This window comes from Vicia villosa, unplaced genomic scaffold (genome assembly GCF_029867415.1).
Source record: "Vicia villosa cultivar HV-30 ecotype Madison, WI unplaced genomic scaffold, Vvil1.0 ctg.001916F_1_1, whole genome shotgun sequence".
NCBI classification, from domain to species: Eukaryota; Viridiplantae; Streptophyta; class Magnoliopsida; order Fabales; family Fabaceae; genus Vicia; species Vicia villosa.
Window position 1 is genome coordinate 325,322 of NW_026705775.1, and position 17,812 is coordinate 343,133.

The 17,812-nt window shown below is 34.7% G+C and overlaps 1 protein-coding gene across 1 annotated transcript; it reads left to right on the top strand.

Annotated features, from left to right (window-relative positions):
• Positions 1-16,685: 16,685 nt before the first annotated feature.
• Positions 16,686-17,316, top strand: LOC131637107 (uncharacterized). The gene is made up of 2 exons (XM_058907699.1): positions 16,686-16,978; positions 17,076-17,316. The coding sequence occupies exons 1-2, from the start codon at positions 16,820-16,822 to the stop codon at positions 17,169-17,171; spliced, it is 255 nt and encodes an 84-aa protein (XP_058763682.1). The 5' UTR covers positions 16,686-16,819; the 3' UTR covers positions 17,172-17,316.
• The last annotated feature ends 496 nt before the right edge of the window (positions 17,317-17,812 follow it).

Below are 17,812 nucleotides of genomic sequence, written 5' to 3' on the forward strand. Positions count from 1 at the left end.
GGACATCCGATTTGAGTTCCGTTTGAAGCGTCGGAAAGCTAAAGAGATGAACTTTGTTATAAAAATGGTTGCAGCAGCTGTAACATATTTAATTGTGACAGGATGATGTTGGAAAGAGGTGAAGTTGCGGTTACGCGTGCTCTTAGAACTAGACTTGTTTGTTGGTACGACACGGGATGTCAGTGTCAGAGTTGAACGGATTGAAGGAATAATTAAAAGGTTTGTTGAGAAGCAATTTTAGGAATTAAGTGTACCATTTGAGGAGTTTTGGGAATATCATTTAAGGTGTCGCTGCATGGCGCCAGTGTTGCAATTTCGGACAACGATTGGAAAGTTCATATCTTGATATCCGAGTGTCCGATTTAAGTGCCGTTTGGGGTATTGCGAAGCTGACTTAATAACCATGATATATGTTGTTATTTGATGTTTAAAACTTGTTTGAAATGTGTTCCCATTATAAAGCAGAGGCGTGGGAATTCTGGGTTGCTGGGAACCGGTTCCCAGATAGAGACAACCCGGTTCCCCATAGTAAAAATCAGAGACGAGTCATGGGAAGCAGCCAGGAACCGGTTCCTGTGTGGGAGGAACCGGGTTCTACTGTGTGTTTTTGGAAAATTGTTTTTACTTTAAAAACCCATAACTTTTGATCCTATGAGGAGATATTCTGAAGTCGGTTAAGGAAGCGCAAAACTTGTTGAATAGGAATGCCTACTACCGTGATTGTTTGAAACAAAATTGAGTAGGATGTGTTGTTGAGGAATAAGTTGATGAGATATTCGGTAATAAAAATGATTTGAGTACCGATGGATTTTAGTGATGAGTGAATTAGTAGAAAGGGTGAAATAAGTTTTAGTACGGTTGAAGTCGTATTTATGATGCCAAAGCAACGACATGTATGGAAGAAGAATTGTAGAGGATTTCTTACACCTATTGATGTGAGGAAGAATTTGTTGAGATTCCGAGTGGAGTGATACTTGGCCGCAAAAGATGTCATGGGATTTAGAGTAAAACCACGAGCTATGAATGTTGTCGCAGTCTTTTGCTAAGATAAGGATTTTGATTTGGAACGAGATAAATAGTAATGTGCGATTATATTAGTGATTATGAAGTTTGGAAGTACTTAACAAGTGTGTGATGCTGAGTGACTATGAAGCGTTGTGTAAAATGTTTGGATGTTGGTATCTCACTGACAAGATCCACTGAGAGGGAAGTGTGCGAGTTGTAACGACTCAGAGTGAACTATTGGACTATGACGATGTTAATGAGTTTGAGTGCAAACTCGGAAAAGGACACTATTATGTAGTAACGACGGTTTATGCTTAAATATGGTTGTCGGCTATCTATTGACAAATTGAGGACTTGATCACCCTTAATCTCTTGTTGATAGTAGACGGAATCATATAGATAGGATGAGCTTGTTTGTTACCTTAATGGTTTAGGATATGATGGATACTAAGCCGTGAGAATAATCACTCACCATGTTGTGTGAATTTATGAAGAAGTGAATATGAAAGAGTGCAACATATTGGACGGTGATTTAAGACGGGTAATCTGAGTCGCGCTGCGAAAGTGAGATGCGGAGTAGTGTGCGAGTACTACTCGTGGGCAGTGAGGAATTAATATGCCGGGAGCCTACGTAGAGAACATGAATTGATCTATATGATAAATTTAGAATCTAGTGGATGCAAGGATGTCGTGCTAGAGAATTAGAACTCTTTTGAATAATTGCCGAGATGATGAGTATGTTATTGTGGATGTACTTAGTTAACGAGTATGTATTCAACGAAGTTAAGGCGATGAGTGTATACTATATGATGCTATAATAATTTTGTACTGTTGTAAGGTATTATTGTAGATTTCCAGATATAATGAGGAATTATACTCTATGAAGGACGAAGTTGATTTAATTCTTAGAGAAGAGCGAGACTCGGTTTGAGCTATTTTGTAAGCAATGGTATATTAAGGCTGATGAGTGTGATTATAATTACTTGTGTGTACTCGTTATGATGGTAGAATGTTTAAATAGAGGAAGTAAATCGGAACTTTGTTTTTGAGTGCGAGTAAGTGTTGCTAAATGGTAGATTAGTACCATGTATGATAAAGAAGGATTCTGAAACGAATGAGTAAAGAGAGTTGGAATTGGATAAAACTGAGAAATCTAATTAGTAATGATGATTGTAACATGTTGGATAATTGCTGGTATGACTTGAGAGGAGTCAGATAGTTAAAATTCAATGGTATAGGAATGTTATTATCGAGCTCTTGAAGGAAGAAGTTGGTGAAAAGTGTAAGTGTTATTTCATCGCTCATATGGAAAGGTGTGTCTAAGGTTGGTACGTTTAGTAGATGGAATGCCTTACTGCAGTGTTGATTGGAGTGGTCATACCATGGTTGTGTAATTATATTATTCAGTGATTGGGCGTATTATATGGGTTGTACCTCAATGTTCTATCGTTGTTAACCTTTTGGAGATATAGCGAGTGGTATACTTTTGAATGGTCAAATGAGACGTAAGAGCTGGGATTGAATGCATGAGGCATGCTTATGTTGGTTATGTCAGATGAACTTTGAGGTTCGACTAAGAAAGTGTTAACTGAGAACGGGAGGGTCAGATGAAGGGCTCCTATCTGGAACTTTTCACTAGAAGTATGTTTTCGAGGACGAAAACTCTTTTAGTGGGGGAGAGTTGTAACACCCCATATTTTCTAATTTTAATTTAATTGGAAATTAAATTATTAATTAGAATTATTTTGGTATTTGGTTGAATTATTGTAGAATTATGGATTAAGGGCCATTGGGCCGGATGGTGAGGTTAGTAGTATGGGGGTGCTAAGTGAGTAAGCCCATTACTAACTATTTTATGTTTTCATAAAATAAGGGAAATAAGGAATTGGGAGAAAGGAAAAAGGAACGTGAAAAGCAGAGCAGAAGAGACGAGAGATTGGGAAGCTGATACGTGAAGAGGAACAAAGAGGGAGAAGACCAATCAAGAATTCGGCTAAGGTAAGGGGTGATTACTCTAATTATGTAGTATTATGATTTTGATGATGATAGGATTGAATTAAGGGATTAGAATCTCTATTTGGGATGTTAGGTTTTGTGAAATACCAACACTAACATGTATGATTTGATGAATTGACTGCAATTGATGATGTAGTATTGTTACATGGTGTTATGGTATGTTGTTTGTGTATTAGAATCATGTATTTGGAGTATTTTGATGTTATTGATGATCAATTTCGTAATGGTATGCGTTGGTATGTGTTTGGGATGCATAAAAGCCTTAAAAATCATGTTTTTCAGCTTCTGGGTTCGTGGGAACCAGTTCCCTTGTGGGAGGAACCGGGTTCCACTGTGTTAGAACGTTAAAAATGGCATTTTTGGGTCCAGGAACCGGTTCCCATGTGGGACGAACCGGGTTCCAGTACAAATTCCAGCAGCACGTTTTGAAAACTGTTCTAACTTTAAAAGCTTCTAATTTTCAAACCGTAAGTCCGTTTTAGACGCCGTTTTGGACGTTGTTCCTTAAATTGAATGCTCTACCATATGGAATAAAGAAAATAATAATAACTTGATTTTATTTTGAAAAGTATCGTTTTCTTCAAATGTGGTTTATTCTTGTTTTGCATAGTTGATGAGGTGCAATGAATTGTTGTTTGCATGATTGAATATGTGCAATGATGTGTGTTGTTATAATGTGATTGCTTCTGCTTGTTATGCAAATGGATGTTGTTCGTGGTAAATATGGTTATCATGTGCTTTGATGAATGATGATGTAGATGGATGTTATTCATGGTACATGTTGTTATCATGTGTTTTGATGAATGATGATGATTGATTTGTTTTGAATGATGCTTGTACATGTACATACTTGTTGTGAAGTTATTGGTAAGATGTGATAAAGCGATGTTAAGCATCGGATTAATGATGATATAAGTATGTGACATGTGTGCATTCATTCATAAATCATTTGCATTGGAAGGCTAATTCCCATTGTGCGGAGATTAGCAGGCAGTCATCGTGTGCCCATGTGGGGTGTGAGCGATGAGGCAGTAGTCGTGTGCCCATGTGGGGTGTGAGCGACTAGAGGGAAGTATCAAAGAGAGAAGTCCTGTGAATGTGATTCACGAATTTTGGTACCACATGCATAAGAGTCTGCATGGTCTTTGTATAAATTGTGACATGTCAGGATGAAATCCGGTGTTATGATTGTGTTGTGTTAGTGGTGCATACTATTGATTTGTGCTTGTGATTGGTATGAATTGATTAATCTGAATATGCTAAGTAGGGTGGATAATTGCTTATGAAATTCTATATCTGATGATTTATAATGCTATTTAATTATGATGTAGTCTCACCCTTACTTTGATGATTTCAGATTGAAGTAGCGGTTTAAGCGATCGGTGAGGATGACTCGTAGAGTTTATCCGGTTATGTGGAGTTGTGTCGGTCATGCTCTGATCTTGTAATACTGGGGGTCGATAGTCTTAGAGTTACTTGATATACGTTGTTGCCATTATTGGTTATGGATTATGTATTGTTGATTTGTTTGGATATGTTTCTTAACGTTGTTAAAATGAGTTTCCGCTGTGCTAAACACAGATTTTGATATTTGGTTTAATTCTAATAAAGCATGGCAAACGACTTGATATTTTGTTTATTTTATTAATTGTAGCATCCTTGCTGTATATTTACTCTGATTTATTTATATTTTCGCTGGGTTTAGATGGGTGTTACAATAGTGGTATCAGAGCAGGTCGGTCCGTCCGGCCAATTGTAGAGTCAGTTGAGTTGCACGACAGTTGAATACTGTCGGCGTATTAGCCCTTGGTACGCGACATGTGAGTGGATCACTGTCGGTACTTGTTTGTTTTGTTGCAGGGGTTGGTTTGAGCGAAGTGGGGGAGAAGCTTTGCTTCTCGGTTATGTTCAGTTGTAAGATGATTGGTTCAGTAGGCTGTTGTTGGCAACAGTGCAAGCGTTGTTGGAGATGTTGTTTTCTGAATCGAAGGTGACTTGAAATTAGGACTTGACTGGTAGTTAAGTTGGAACATCTGGAAGGAAAATGATTAGAGGTAATTGATGATTATTGTAGGAGAGGGAAATTAAGAAGTTGTAATGTATCAGCTCTGGTGATGGGCTGCGAAGTTGTCAGTTGAGTAGCCTTGCGTCTCGAAAGAGGTTCAGCTGCAAGTTGCAAAAAGGATTGCGGTCGTAATGTTTCAGAACTCGCACTTCGACAATGGGATGTGTTGCTCAAGTTATAAGAATGTTTGGAAGTGAAGAGATATGATAAGGGGCTATTTGGAATATGATCGAGTTGAAGAGAATGAGTTTTGGAGTGAAATTTTCGTAAGCAAAACGCAGGAAAATTGCTGAATAGCTGCAGAACTTCGAAAATTCATAACTGGAGTTCTGGACATCCGATTTGAGTTCCGTTTGAAGCGTCGGAAAGCTAAAGAGATGAACTTTGTTATAAAAATGGTTGCAGCAGCTGTAACATATTTAATTGTGACAGGATGATGTTGGAAAGAGGTGAAGTTGCGGTTACGCGTGCTCTTAGAACTAGACTTGTTTGTTGGTACGACACGGGATGTCAGTGTCAGAGTTGAACGGATTGAAGGAATAATTAAAAGGTTTGTTGAGAAGCAATTTTAGGAATTAAGTGTACCATTTGAGGAGTTTTGGGAATATCATTTAAGGTGTCGCTGCATGGCGCCAGTGTTGCAATTTCGGACAACGATTGGAAAGTTCATATCTTGATATCCGAGTGTCCGATTTAAGTGCCGTTTGGGGTATTGCGAAGCTGACTTAATAACCATGATATATGTTGTTATTTGATGTTTAAAACTTGTTTGAAATGTGTTCCCATTATAAAGCAGAGGCGTGGGAATTCTGGGTTGCTGGGAACCGGTTCCCAGATAGAGACAACCCGGTTCCCCATAGTAAAAATCAGAGACGAGTCATGGGAAGCAGCCAGGAACCGGTTCCTGTGTGGGAGGAACCGGGTTCTACTGTGTGTTTTTGGAAAATTGTTTTTACTTTAAAAACCCATAACTTTTGATCCTATGAGGAGATATTCTGAAGTCGGTTAAGGAAGCGCAAAACTTGTTGAATAGGAATGCCTACTACCGTGATTGTTTGAAACAAAATTGAGTAGGATGTGTTGTTGAGGAATAAGTTGATGAGATATTCGGTAATAAAAATGATTTGAGTACCGATGGATTTTAGTGATGAGTGAATTAGTAGAAAGGGTGAAATAAGTTTTAGTACGGTTGAAGTCGTATTTATGATGCCAAAGCAACGACATGTATGGAAGAAGAATTGTAGAGGATTTCTTACACCTATTGATGTGAGGAAGAATTTGTTGAGATTCCGAGTGGAGTGATACTTGGCCGCAAAAGATGTCATGGGATTTAGAGTAAAACCACGAGCTATGAATGTTGTCGCAGTCTTTTGCTAAGATAAGGATTTTGATTTGGAACGAGATAAATAGTAATGTGCGATTATATTAGTGATTATGAAGTTTGGAAGTACTTAACAAGTGTGTGATGCTGAGTGACTATGAAGCGTTGTGTAAAATGTTTGGATGTTGGTATCTCACTGACAAGATCCACTGAGAGGGAAGTGTGCAAGTTGTAACGACTCAGAGTGAACTATTGGACTATGACGATGTTAATGAGTTTGAGTGCAAACTCGGAAAAGGACACTATTATGTAGTAACGACGGTTTATGCTTAAATATGGTTGTCGGCTATCTATTGACAAATTGAGGACTTGATCACCCTTAATCTCTTGTTGATAGTAGACGGAATCATATAGATAGGATGAGCTTGTTTGTTACCTTAATGGTTTAGGATATGATGGATACTAAGCCGTGAGAATAATCACTCACCATGTTGTGTGAATTTATGAAGAAGTGAATATGAAAGAGTGCAACATATTGGACGGTGATTTAAGACGGGTAATCTGAGTCGCGCTGCGAAAGTGAGATGCGGAGTAGTGTGCGAGTACTACTCGTGGGCAGTGAGGAATTAATATGCCGGGAGCCTACGTAGAGAACATGAATTGATCTATATGATAAATTTAGAATCTAGTGGATGCAAGGATGTCGTGCTAGAGAATTAGAACTCTTTTGAATAATTGCCGAGATGATGAGTATGTTATTGTGGATGTACTTAGTTAACGAGTATGTATTCAACGAAGTTAAGGCGATGAGTGTATACTATATGATGCTATAATAATTTTGTACTGTTGTAAGGTATTATTGTAGATTTCCAGATATAATGAGGAATTATACTCTATGAAGGACGAAGTTGATTTAATTCTTAGAGAAGAGCGAGACTCGGTTTGAGCTATTTTGTAAGCAATGGTATATTAAGGCTGATGAGTGTGATTATAATTACTTGTGTGTACTCGTTATGATGGTAGAATGTTTAAATAGAGGAAGTAAATCGGAACTTTGTTTTTGAGTGCGAGTAAGTGTTGCTAAATGGTAGATTAGTACCATGTATGATAAAGAAGGATTCTGAAACGAATGAGTAAAGAGAGTTGGAATTGGATAAAACTGAGAAATCTAATTAGTAATGATGATTGTAACATGTTGGATAATTGCTGGTATGACTTGAGAGGAGTCAGATAGTTAAAATTCAATGGTATAGGAATGTTATTATCGAGCTCTTGAAGGAAGAAGTTGGTGAAAAGTGTAAGTGTTATTTCATCGCTCATATGGAAAGGTGTGTCTAAGGTTGGTACGTTTAGTAGATGGAATGCCTTACTGCAGTGTTGATTGGAGTGGTCATACCATGGTTGTGTAATTATATTATTCAGTGATTGGGCGTATTATATGGGTTGTACCTCAATGTTCTATCGTTGTTAACCTTTTGGAGATATAGCGAGTGGTATACTTTTGAATGGTCAAATGAGACGTAAGAGCTGGGATTGAATGCATGAGGCATGCTTATGTTGGTTATGTCAGATGAACTTTGAGGTTCGACTAAGAAAGTGTTAACTGAGAACGGGAGGGTCAGATGAAGGGCTCCTATCTGGAACTTTTCACTAGAAGTATGTTTTCGAGGACGAAAACTCTTTTAGTGGGGGAGAGTTGTAACACCCCATATTTTCTAATTTTAATTTAATTGGAAATTAAATTATTAATTAGAATTATTTTGGTATTTGGTTGAATTATTGTAGAATTATGGATTAAGGGCCATTGGGCCGGATGGTGAGGTTAGTAGTATGGGGGTGCTAAGTGAGTAAGCCCATTACTAACTATTTTATGTTTTCATAAAATAAGGGAAATAAGGAATTGGGAGAAAGGAAAAAGGAACGTGAAAAGCAGAGCAGAAGAGACGAGAGATTGGGAAGCTGATACGTGAAGAGGAACAAAGAGGGAGAAGACCAATCAAGAATTTGGCTAAGGTAAGGGGTGATTACTCTAATTATGTAGTATTATGATTTTGATGATGATAGGATTGAATTAAGGGATTAGAATCTCTATTTGGGATGTTAGGTTTTGTGAAATACCAACACTAACATGTATGATTTGATGAATTGACTGCAATTGATGATGTAGTATTGTTACATGGTGTTATGGTATGTTGTTTGTGTATTAGAATCATGTATTTGGAGTATTTTGATGTTATTGATGATCAATTTCGTAATGGTATGCGTTGGTATGTGTTTGGGATGCATAAAAGCCTTAAAAATCATGTTTTTCAGCTTCTGGGTTCGTGGGAACCAGTTCCCTTGTGGGAGGAACCGGGTTCCACTGTGTTAGAACGTTAAAAATGGCATTTTTGGGTCCAGGAACCGGTTCCCATGTGGGACGAACCGGGTTCCAGTACAAATTCCAGCAGCACGTTTTGAAAACTGTTCTAACTTTAAAAGCTTCTAATTTTCAAACCGTAAGTCTGTTTTAGACGCCGTTTTGGACGTTGTTCCTTAAATTGAATGCTCTACCATATGGAATAAAGAAAATAATAATAACTTGATTTTATTTTGAAAAGTATCGTTTTCTTCAAATGTGGTTTATTCTTGTTTTGCATAGTTGATGAGGTGCAATGAATTGTTGTTTGCATGATTGAATATGTGCAATGATGTGTGTTGTTATAATGTGATTGCTTCTGCTTGTTATGCAAATGGATGTTGTTCGTGGTAAATATGGTTATCATGTGCTTTGATGAATGATGATGTAGATGGATGTTATTCATGGTACATGTTGTTATCATGTGTTTTGATGAATGATGATGATTGATTTGTTTTGAATGATGCTTGTACATGTACATACTTGTTGTGACGTTATTGGTAAGATGTGATAAAGCGATGTTAAGCATCGGATTGATGATGATATAAGTATGTGACATGTGTGCATTCATTCATAAATCATTTGCATTGGAAGGCTAATTCCCATTGTGCGGAGATTAGCAGGCAGTCATCGTGTGCCCATGTGGGGTGTGAGCGATGAGGCAGTAGTCGTGTGCCCATGTGGGGTGTGAGCGACTAGAGGGCAGTATCAAAGAGAGAAGTCCTGTGAATGTGATTCACGAATTTTGGTACCACATGCATAAGAGTCTGCATGGTCTTTGTATAAATTGTGACATGTCAGGATGAAATCCGGTGTTATGATTGTGTTGTGTTAGTGGTGCATACTATTGATTTGTGCTTGTGATTGGTATGAATTGATTAATCTGAATATGCTAAGTAGGGTGGATAATTGCTTATGAAATTCTATATCTGATGATTTATAATGCTATTTAATTATGATGTAGTCTCACCCTTACTTTGATGATTTCAGATTGAAGTAGCGGTTTAAGCGATCGGTGAGGATGACTCGTAGAGTTTATCCGGTTATGTGGAGTTGTGTTGGTCATGCTCTGATCTTGTAACACTGGGGGTCGATAGTCTTAGAGTTACTTGATATACGTTGTTGCCATTATTGGTTATGGATTATGTATTGTTGATTTGTTTGGATATGTTTCTTAACGTTGTTAAAATGAGTGTCTGCTGTGCTAAACACAGGTTTTGATATTTGGTTTAATTCTAATAAAGCATGGAAAACGACTTGATATTTTGTTTATTTTATTAATTGTAGCATCCTTGCTGTATATTTACTCTGATTTATTTATATTTTTGCGGGGTTTAGAAGGGTGTTACAAAAAGTCAAGCCAAATGATCCTGATTGGATATCTGTCAACTGGTGGATACAAAGTGTTCGATCACTTGACCAAGCAAGTTGTGATTAATAGAGATGTGATCATAGACTAGCTGAAGGAGTGAGATTATAGTGACAATGTCAAGAAGGATTCACCGAGGACCTACATGATGAACCACCTAGTGAAGCTGATAGAGGAATTCAACCAAAAGAAGGCATAATTCAAGCATTTATAAGTAGACCTCAAAGGACAAGAAACATACCTTCAAGGTTACAGGAATATGTGATATAAAATCCACCACTGTAACTGAGACATTGGAGGACTCAAAGATGATGCAAGAAATGAATGGGGAACTGAAATCCTTAGAGGTAAAAAAAACCTGGTCATTAGTCAAATTTCCAAAAGGGGAGAAGGAAATTTATGTGAAGTGGGTGTACAAAGTGATTTTGAATCCAAAAGGAGAAGTAACCAGACACAAAGCAAGACTTGTAGCTAAAGGATTTCTTTGGAGATAAGGAATCTACTTTGATGAAGTTTTTGCATCAGTTGCTAAGATCAAAATAATTAGATTGGTTGTTGGCATAACAAACATAAACAACAGGTTCATGTGTCAGATAGATGTGAAAAGTTCATTTCTAAATGGCCCCTTAGATGAAGAAGTTTATGTTGCACAACTAGTTGGTTTTGTGAAGAAAGGCCGAGAAAGAAAGGTAAACATGTTGCATAAAATCATGTATGGACTTAAACAAGCACCAAGAGCTTGGAATAAAAAGATATATGGTTTTATAAGGGAGAAGAAACTTGTAAAATGCACAACCGAGCATGGTGTATATGTTAGAAGAAGCATGAGTTAACAGGAAGCTGCTAAAAGGAGATCAAAGACTTCAAAAGCGACCTGAGCAAGGAGTTCAAAATGTCTGACTTGGGAAACATTTCATAATTCCTTAGTATCAAATTCTATACGAGTAGCAGAGGCTTGATGATACACCAAAGAAGATATGCGAGTGAGATTCTCAAAATATTTGAGATGGAGGATTTCAATGCAACTTTGGCACCTGCTGAACCAAGACTGAAATTAATGAGGGACTCAAATGAAGATAATGTCGATCCAACACAATATAGAAGACTTGTTGGATCATTAAGATACCATTGTTATATAAGGCCTAATCTAGCATATAGTGTGGGTATGGTGAGTAGATTCATGCAAAAGTCAAACGTATCTCATCTTGCAGCCACAAAGAGGATACTAAGGTATCTTAAAGGAACACTAGACCATGTCATTTTGTTTTCTGTAGCAGATGAAGGAAAGGAATGCAAACTAGTGTGATACGTAAACTCAAGTTGATGTTGTGATGTTGAGGATAGAAAATCCACATCTGGTTATGTGTTTATGCTAGGTGGTGCACCAATTGCTTGGAGCTCAAGAAAAGAACTAGTTGTAGCTTTGTCGTCATGCGAGGTTGAGTACATAGCTATCTCTTTTTGAAAATGTCAAGCAACACGGATGATGAATCTGATCGAAGAGATTGTAGGAGAAAATCATGGAGCAATGACCTTGAAGATTGATAATATGTATGCTATCAGTTTGGCCAAGAATCCGAGAACACATGGAAGAAGTAAACACATTGAGATGAGGTTCCTTTATCTTAGAGAGAAAGTAACAAATGGGAAGCTGAACTTGAAACACTGCACAATGAATTAGGTGGTGTGTTAAATATGTAATTCTTTGTGTTAAGCATGCTTGTAAATTCGACAGATTCGAAGTAGTATGTAGGTTGTAGAGTAGAATTTAGTTCATAGAAAATGAAAATGTATGTACTTGACATGAGGTCTAACACATCTTGTAGTAGTCAAGTTGTGTATATTCAGCTGAAAGTCAAATACAACAAGTAGAAGATGTGTGTATTCGACAGAGAGTCAAATATAGTTCATCAAAGTTAGTAAGACATGTAGTTACTTAGTTTGAGACTTCTTGATGTACAAGTAATCTCATTATAAATATGAGGTACATATTGTTTGTAATAAGAAGAAATAGAGAGGATTCACAGAAGTGAACATAGACAGAGAGAAACTCTGTATTCAGTAGAATCAATAAGCATCATCTCCTCCTATTTTGTCAATACCCTAATTTCATTTTCTCTTTCAAATCATCTCCTCTCTTCAAATCATTGTGAGAGGGAATCGTCTTGCAACCAATATGTGGTTGAGTCACTCGAGTGGAGAGTGAAGAACGAGAATCTTAAATCAATCAAGAAAGTGATTGAATCTTATTTCGTCAAGAACTGTTCCAACATATATCCACACATCACATTCAAAAAGAGTGTTAGACGTGAGAAATGTGTTTTAGGAAAATTTCAAGTCCGAGTAACATTATTCGTCTTACAAATTGATTTTGTAAGAATGAGTTAGGTTAGGCTCTAATAAAAATATATATAATAAAAATATATATAAAGATGACATATATTTGTGAAAAAAAGGATGAAAGGTTGTCATAAGTATATTCATCCCATTTTCTAATTTTATTGTTTTATTTTTGGAAATCAGAAACATAAGGGTCATTTTGCTTCATTATTTTCAATTTTTCTTTGTTATCTTTGATATGTCTAGATTATTACTATCCATATTCATACACTTATAACTCATATATTAACCATTGTAGTTCACATATTTTTAAGTTATCGCTATTTAAGTTTACAACATATACCATAGACATGATAAAAAAATATTTCAGTTACATTTAAAACTCAACATATTATTACAGAAAATATAAAAAAAATATTTCAGTTATATTTGAAACTCATAACATTCCGTGGCAGAGCCACCATATAATCATTGCACCCCCTCAACAGTTACAATTTATACCAATTGTTTTATGACTGTTTTAAAAATTCGACCGAATCGGCCGGTTAGACCGAGAATCAGAGGGGTAATCGATCTGATCTGATTGTTGGATAAGATATGCTATTGAACAGGTGAGAACTGGCTAAAATCGGTGAATCGACGGTTGAAATATGTGAAATTATGATATATTTTGAAATTTTAAAATTTTGTAGGTGTTGTGATAGGTTTTAGAGACTGGGTCATCCAATTTGACCGATTTAATAAATATGTAGTATTGCAATAGAGACTGGTTTATTCAATTGAATTATCCGGTTTAATTTGATTTAGTCATGCGGTTCGATTAGTAATCTAATAGTTCAACCGATAAATCAGTGATCCAATACTCTCACCAGTTTAATGACTGATTTTTAAAGACTGGTTTTACCATATAATATACTCCACCCGCTCAAAGTTTTGTCTTGCCCCAAATGTTGCATATGCTCTCTTCTCTAGGGGTGATCGTATCCGAACCAATCCAAAAGCAAAACCGCAAATCGAACCAATCCAAACCGAAACCGCAAAAAATCGCATTTGGTTTGGATGATTTTGGATGATTTTTGGACTGAACCGCGCGGTTCGGTTTGGTTTGCGGTTTGTATTTCACAAAACCGAACCAAACCGAACCAAACCGCATGTTTAACTTAAGTTTTGAATATTAATAGTTAATTTATTATCTTTCCAAATCTAATTGCATAAAGCCACACCTCACGTTTTGAATTTTAAGAATTAATTTATTAACTTAAGTTTTGGCATAATCAACTTAGTTTTTGTATTTTATTGAGCTACATATATATGTAATTGTCTACTGTCTAATATATGTATTTCATTTATAATATATTTTTAGTTCTCTACTGTTCTTATAATATAATTTCTTTTGTATGGTATAATATCATATATTATATTGGCATTGAATTCTTTCTTTTTTCCTTTTATTTCAGTACATTTTTATTTTATAGTGTAAACCGCAATCAACCGAACCGATCCTAACCGCATTGGTTTGGTTTGGTTTGGATTGGATGACTTATTAAAAATCAACCGAACCAAACCGAACCGCATGCATTTTTATCTCGCGGTTAGGATGACTTTTATGCTCAAAACCGAACCAAACCGCACCGCGAACACCCCTACTCTTATCGCATAGCGACAATTCCATAGCATTACAGCTTGAGAGTAGCACTAATTATAAAATCAAACAAATCTAGAGTATATATTTATTATGCTCTCTCATTATAGAGTCACACTTCTGATAAATTATGGGGGTGGTACTAATTTGAGGGTAGTAAGTCAAACAAACTGGAATAGAACCTCCACATCAACACAAGATGAAACTTAAAAATGCTTAAAAACAAGATTGCTTTTGGAAATCCCTTTTCATTCATATTGTTCCATTTTCTAAAAAATGCTTAAAAATTTAACTAAGGATTAGCAAAAATAATTTTAATTGATTAAGTAATTAGTTAATAACTAAATATTTATTTAGAGGGTTAATCAAATTTTTTTGATTTTTTAAACTTTATAAAGCATACTACCTTAAACCTCAAGTCACCTTGAGAAAACTCCCTTATTTGAAGGAACGACAAATTATTATCGTAAATCTTTCTTTACGAATCATTTGATACGAGAGTTGGTTCAAGTCACAAGACTGATAAATCAATTATACTTACAGACTTATCACCTCAACCTATTATGAGGTTACATAATCATCAAGACTATCATCACCTTTACTGAGAAACATTCTTAAAGAGAATACATTAATCACATCCATTAAACACACCATAAACGAACATACATACTTTAATCACAGAGATCATCAAACATATGACAAGACCTTCTCTTGTATACTTGAGGTATTGATTTTTATAACTAATAAAAATATTATTTTGTATATCTAGTGTGCTTGTATACTCTATTTACTATAATTAACAAAAGTGTTTTAATCTTAAAATATTATATTACTATTAAAATCAATTCAACTAATTATTATTATTATTATTAATTTTTAAAAATTACACATAATTGAAATATAAAATTTTATATAAAAGGGAATGATAAATAAAGTTCTCATTTATTTCATAAACAAGAGCTACTCTACAAAGTGTAGCAGCACATATGGATCCCGTGCTATAAGTATATTATGAGTGTTATATGTGTGGATCTCATTAATTAGTGTTACTAAAGAGACTTTTTAATCATGGTTTTCATCTCCTGAATTTCAGCGTACAAAACAACGTTAGATAGACAATCACCATCAAGAAACGAAAGCTATGGGACAAAGAAGAATGACCCTGCTAAGTTTGTTAACCATTCATTACAGTACAGAGACAGCTTGATGCATTTTCTCCTTCAAATTCCCTCATTCGAGTGTCATTCATAACTTATTGTTTTTCCTTCAAAACAGAACAAAAACTAATGTCATTTTCATTCGGTGTCTTTGGACAGACCAAACTGTTCAACCATTTTCAGACCATAATTGCTACATTTGTCACTTTTGATATCATAATTGATACATTCTGTCACTTTGAATTGCGTTCTACAGATGTATCTGGGAACTGTATTTTTCTCATTCAAATAAACCCATATTATACTTTTGGTTTATACGTACAAGTCAAATTATCTGCAGCACAATACACCAAAAGAATCCCTGATTTTATGATACTCACTCAATATATATCATATCAAATATATCATTTTAAATAGATATGATTCTGGAAAACGTTTCTCATATTTTATATTATTGATCATATGTTAGTTCTAAACACAAAATGATAAATAAGAATGCTGGGTAAAAGGAACTATCATATGATATGCCCTATATATAAGAGATCAAATTAGTCTTGAAGAGTTACACCACGAGTTATACTTGCTCGTAACTTTATTTCGAATAAATATGTTTTAAAATCAACGGTTGAATTTAAACATAATAGCATATAGATCATTATACCTATAAAATTTGAAATTAATCTATAATAATTTACTATACCATCAAAATATCTAAAAATTAATATTAAAATGAACTTTCATGAAAGCTTATATGAAAGCATGCTCAATTAATCTTTCAGATTTTTTAGGAGTAGAAGAAATATCTAATATATTATGAGAAAAGGGATGATGTATTGACAGTTGTAAAAAAATTTTATACTGTCAATCAATGAGGATCATGTAAAATACCAAGTGATATTGTAAATTTTAAAATATTTTTATAATTTGGCATTTTAAAATATTCTATTTTAATATATGTGTAATTCTTTTTTTAATGAACAGTGTACTACCATTAAACTCATATATTATATATTTAAAAATTTTGATAAAATTAAAAAACGTACCAAATTTTCAAAAAATTTGATAAAAGCTGAAATTGCATTTTTAATAATCCAATAAAAATGCGTATTTTTTATGTGAATCAATATAAAACTATTGAATTTTTTAATAAGCTTACAATTTTTTTTACAAATTTATTGATTCTTTGAATTTTTATTTTTAAACTAGAGCTCTTAAAAATGAATAAATAATAACAAAGGTAATTTTTGACATTATTAAAAGAAAGGGACGTTAAGTGCAAGTGAGAGGGTGCCAATAGATTTGTGGGAGAAAAGTAATTTACAAAGAGAATAATATAACCCAACCCATTGTTTAGAACCTTCTGGATCGATTCACACAGCCCATTGTTTTCTGTTTTCTTTCTCTCCACGAAATCCCCACCTTTTTTAATCCTTTTCGTTTCAAACAATACACACAACCAACAAACTTCAAAGATTTCACTTCCAGAAACCGCGACAAAGGTTTGTGATGGATTCACAGAAAAGCCAACCTCAAAAGTCATCTTCGTGTAGAAGGAAGAAGAACGAGGAAGCGACTTTCATCGAGGATTTGAAGGATCACATCGACGAGTTCATTCATGCTTCTATGGATGAACACAAAACTTGCTTTCAGAAAACAATTAACAAGGTTTCTGTTTTATTTATTTATTTATTTATGTCTAGTTTTTCACAATATAATAATTACTTTTTTGCCATCTAATTATTTTCGTTGTTTTCAATTTCAGATGTTCGGTTTGTCTAAGGCTGTTGCGGAAAAGAACGCTAATGCTGCGAATGGAGTCGAAAGTTCTTTGCCTCTTCAAACTACTCTGCAAGATTAGTTTTATTTTGAACTTTAAGGTTTTTATTTTAGCCATGGGGTAATGTAATAATATCTTGATTTTTAGTTATGTTGTTGGGATTTAAGTAAACAACCTTTGTCTACATGATATTTCACTCTTACAAACAAACATTATTTTGTTTCAACCTAATGGGCTAGTAGGCTAGATATGATTTTGGGGTCTAATATGAAAGGTGGCAGATTTGTACTGGCACTCTTTATTTTTAACTTGGCACCTCCATACTATATACAATCTTATCAAAATATTTTCAATAAAAATTTGAACTTTTGAAAATAATTGTGCTTTTTTAGATTTTTGGATTAATATACCATATTATTTTCGAATTTTGAATATTTACCTTTTTTTTTTTAAATGAGTATAAAAGCGTATATTTTGCACTTTAAAAAAAAAAGTGAGTTTAAAGTCATAATTTCTTTTCAAAAATCTAAAATTTTATATATTTTTTTAAAATTTAGTATGAATTCATACTTTTTATATTGAATTTCTTAAATATCATGTATAACATAATTGGCTCATACTTAAAAAATTATGCTTTAAACCATCCATATATAGAACACCATCAATAATGGTAAAGAGTGGCGTACCTACTTTTCCAATATTAAGAATCTTCCCTTTGTTAT

What these genes read in the sequence shown, in the direction of transcription:
- LOC131637107 (XM_058907699.1), top strand. Translation starts at nt 16,820, where the DNA reads ATGGATTCACAGAAAAGCCAACCTCAAAAGTCATCTTCGTGTAGAAGG. An exon ending in TTCAGAAAACAATTAACAAG is followed by an intron (nt 16,979 to 17,075) that starts GTTTCTGTTTTA and finishes TTTCAATTTCAG; the next exon opens with ATGTTCGGTTTGTCTAAGGC.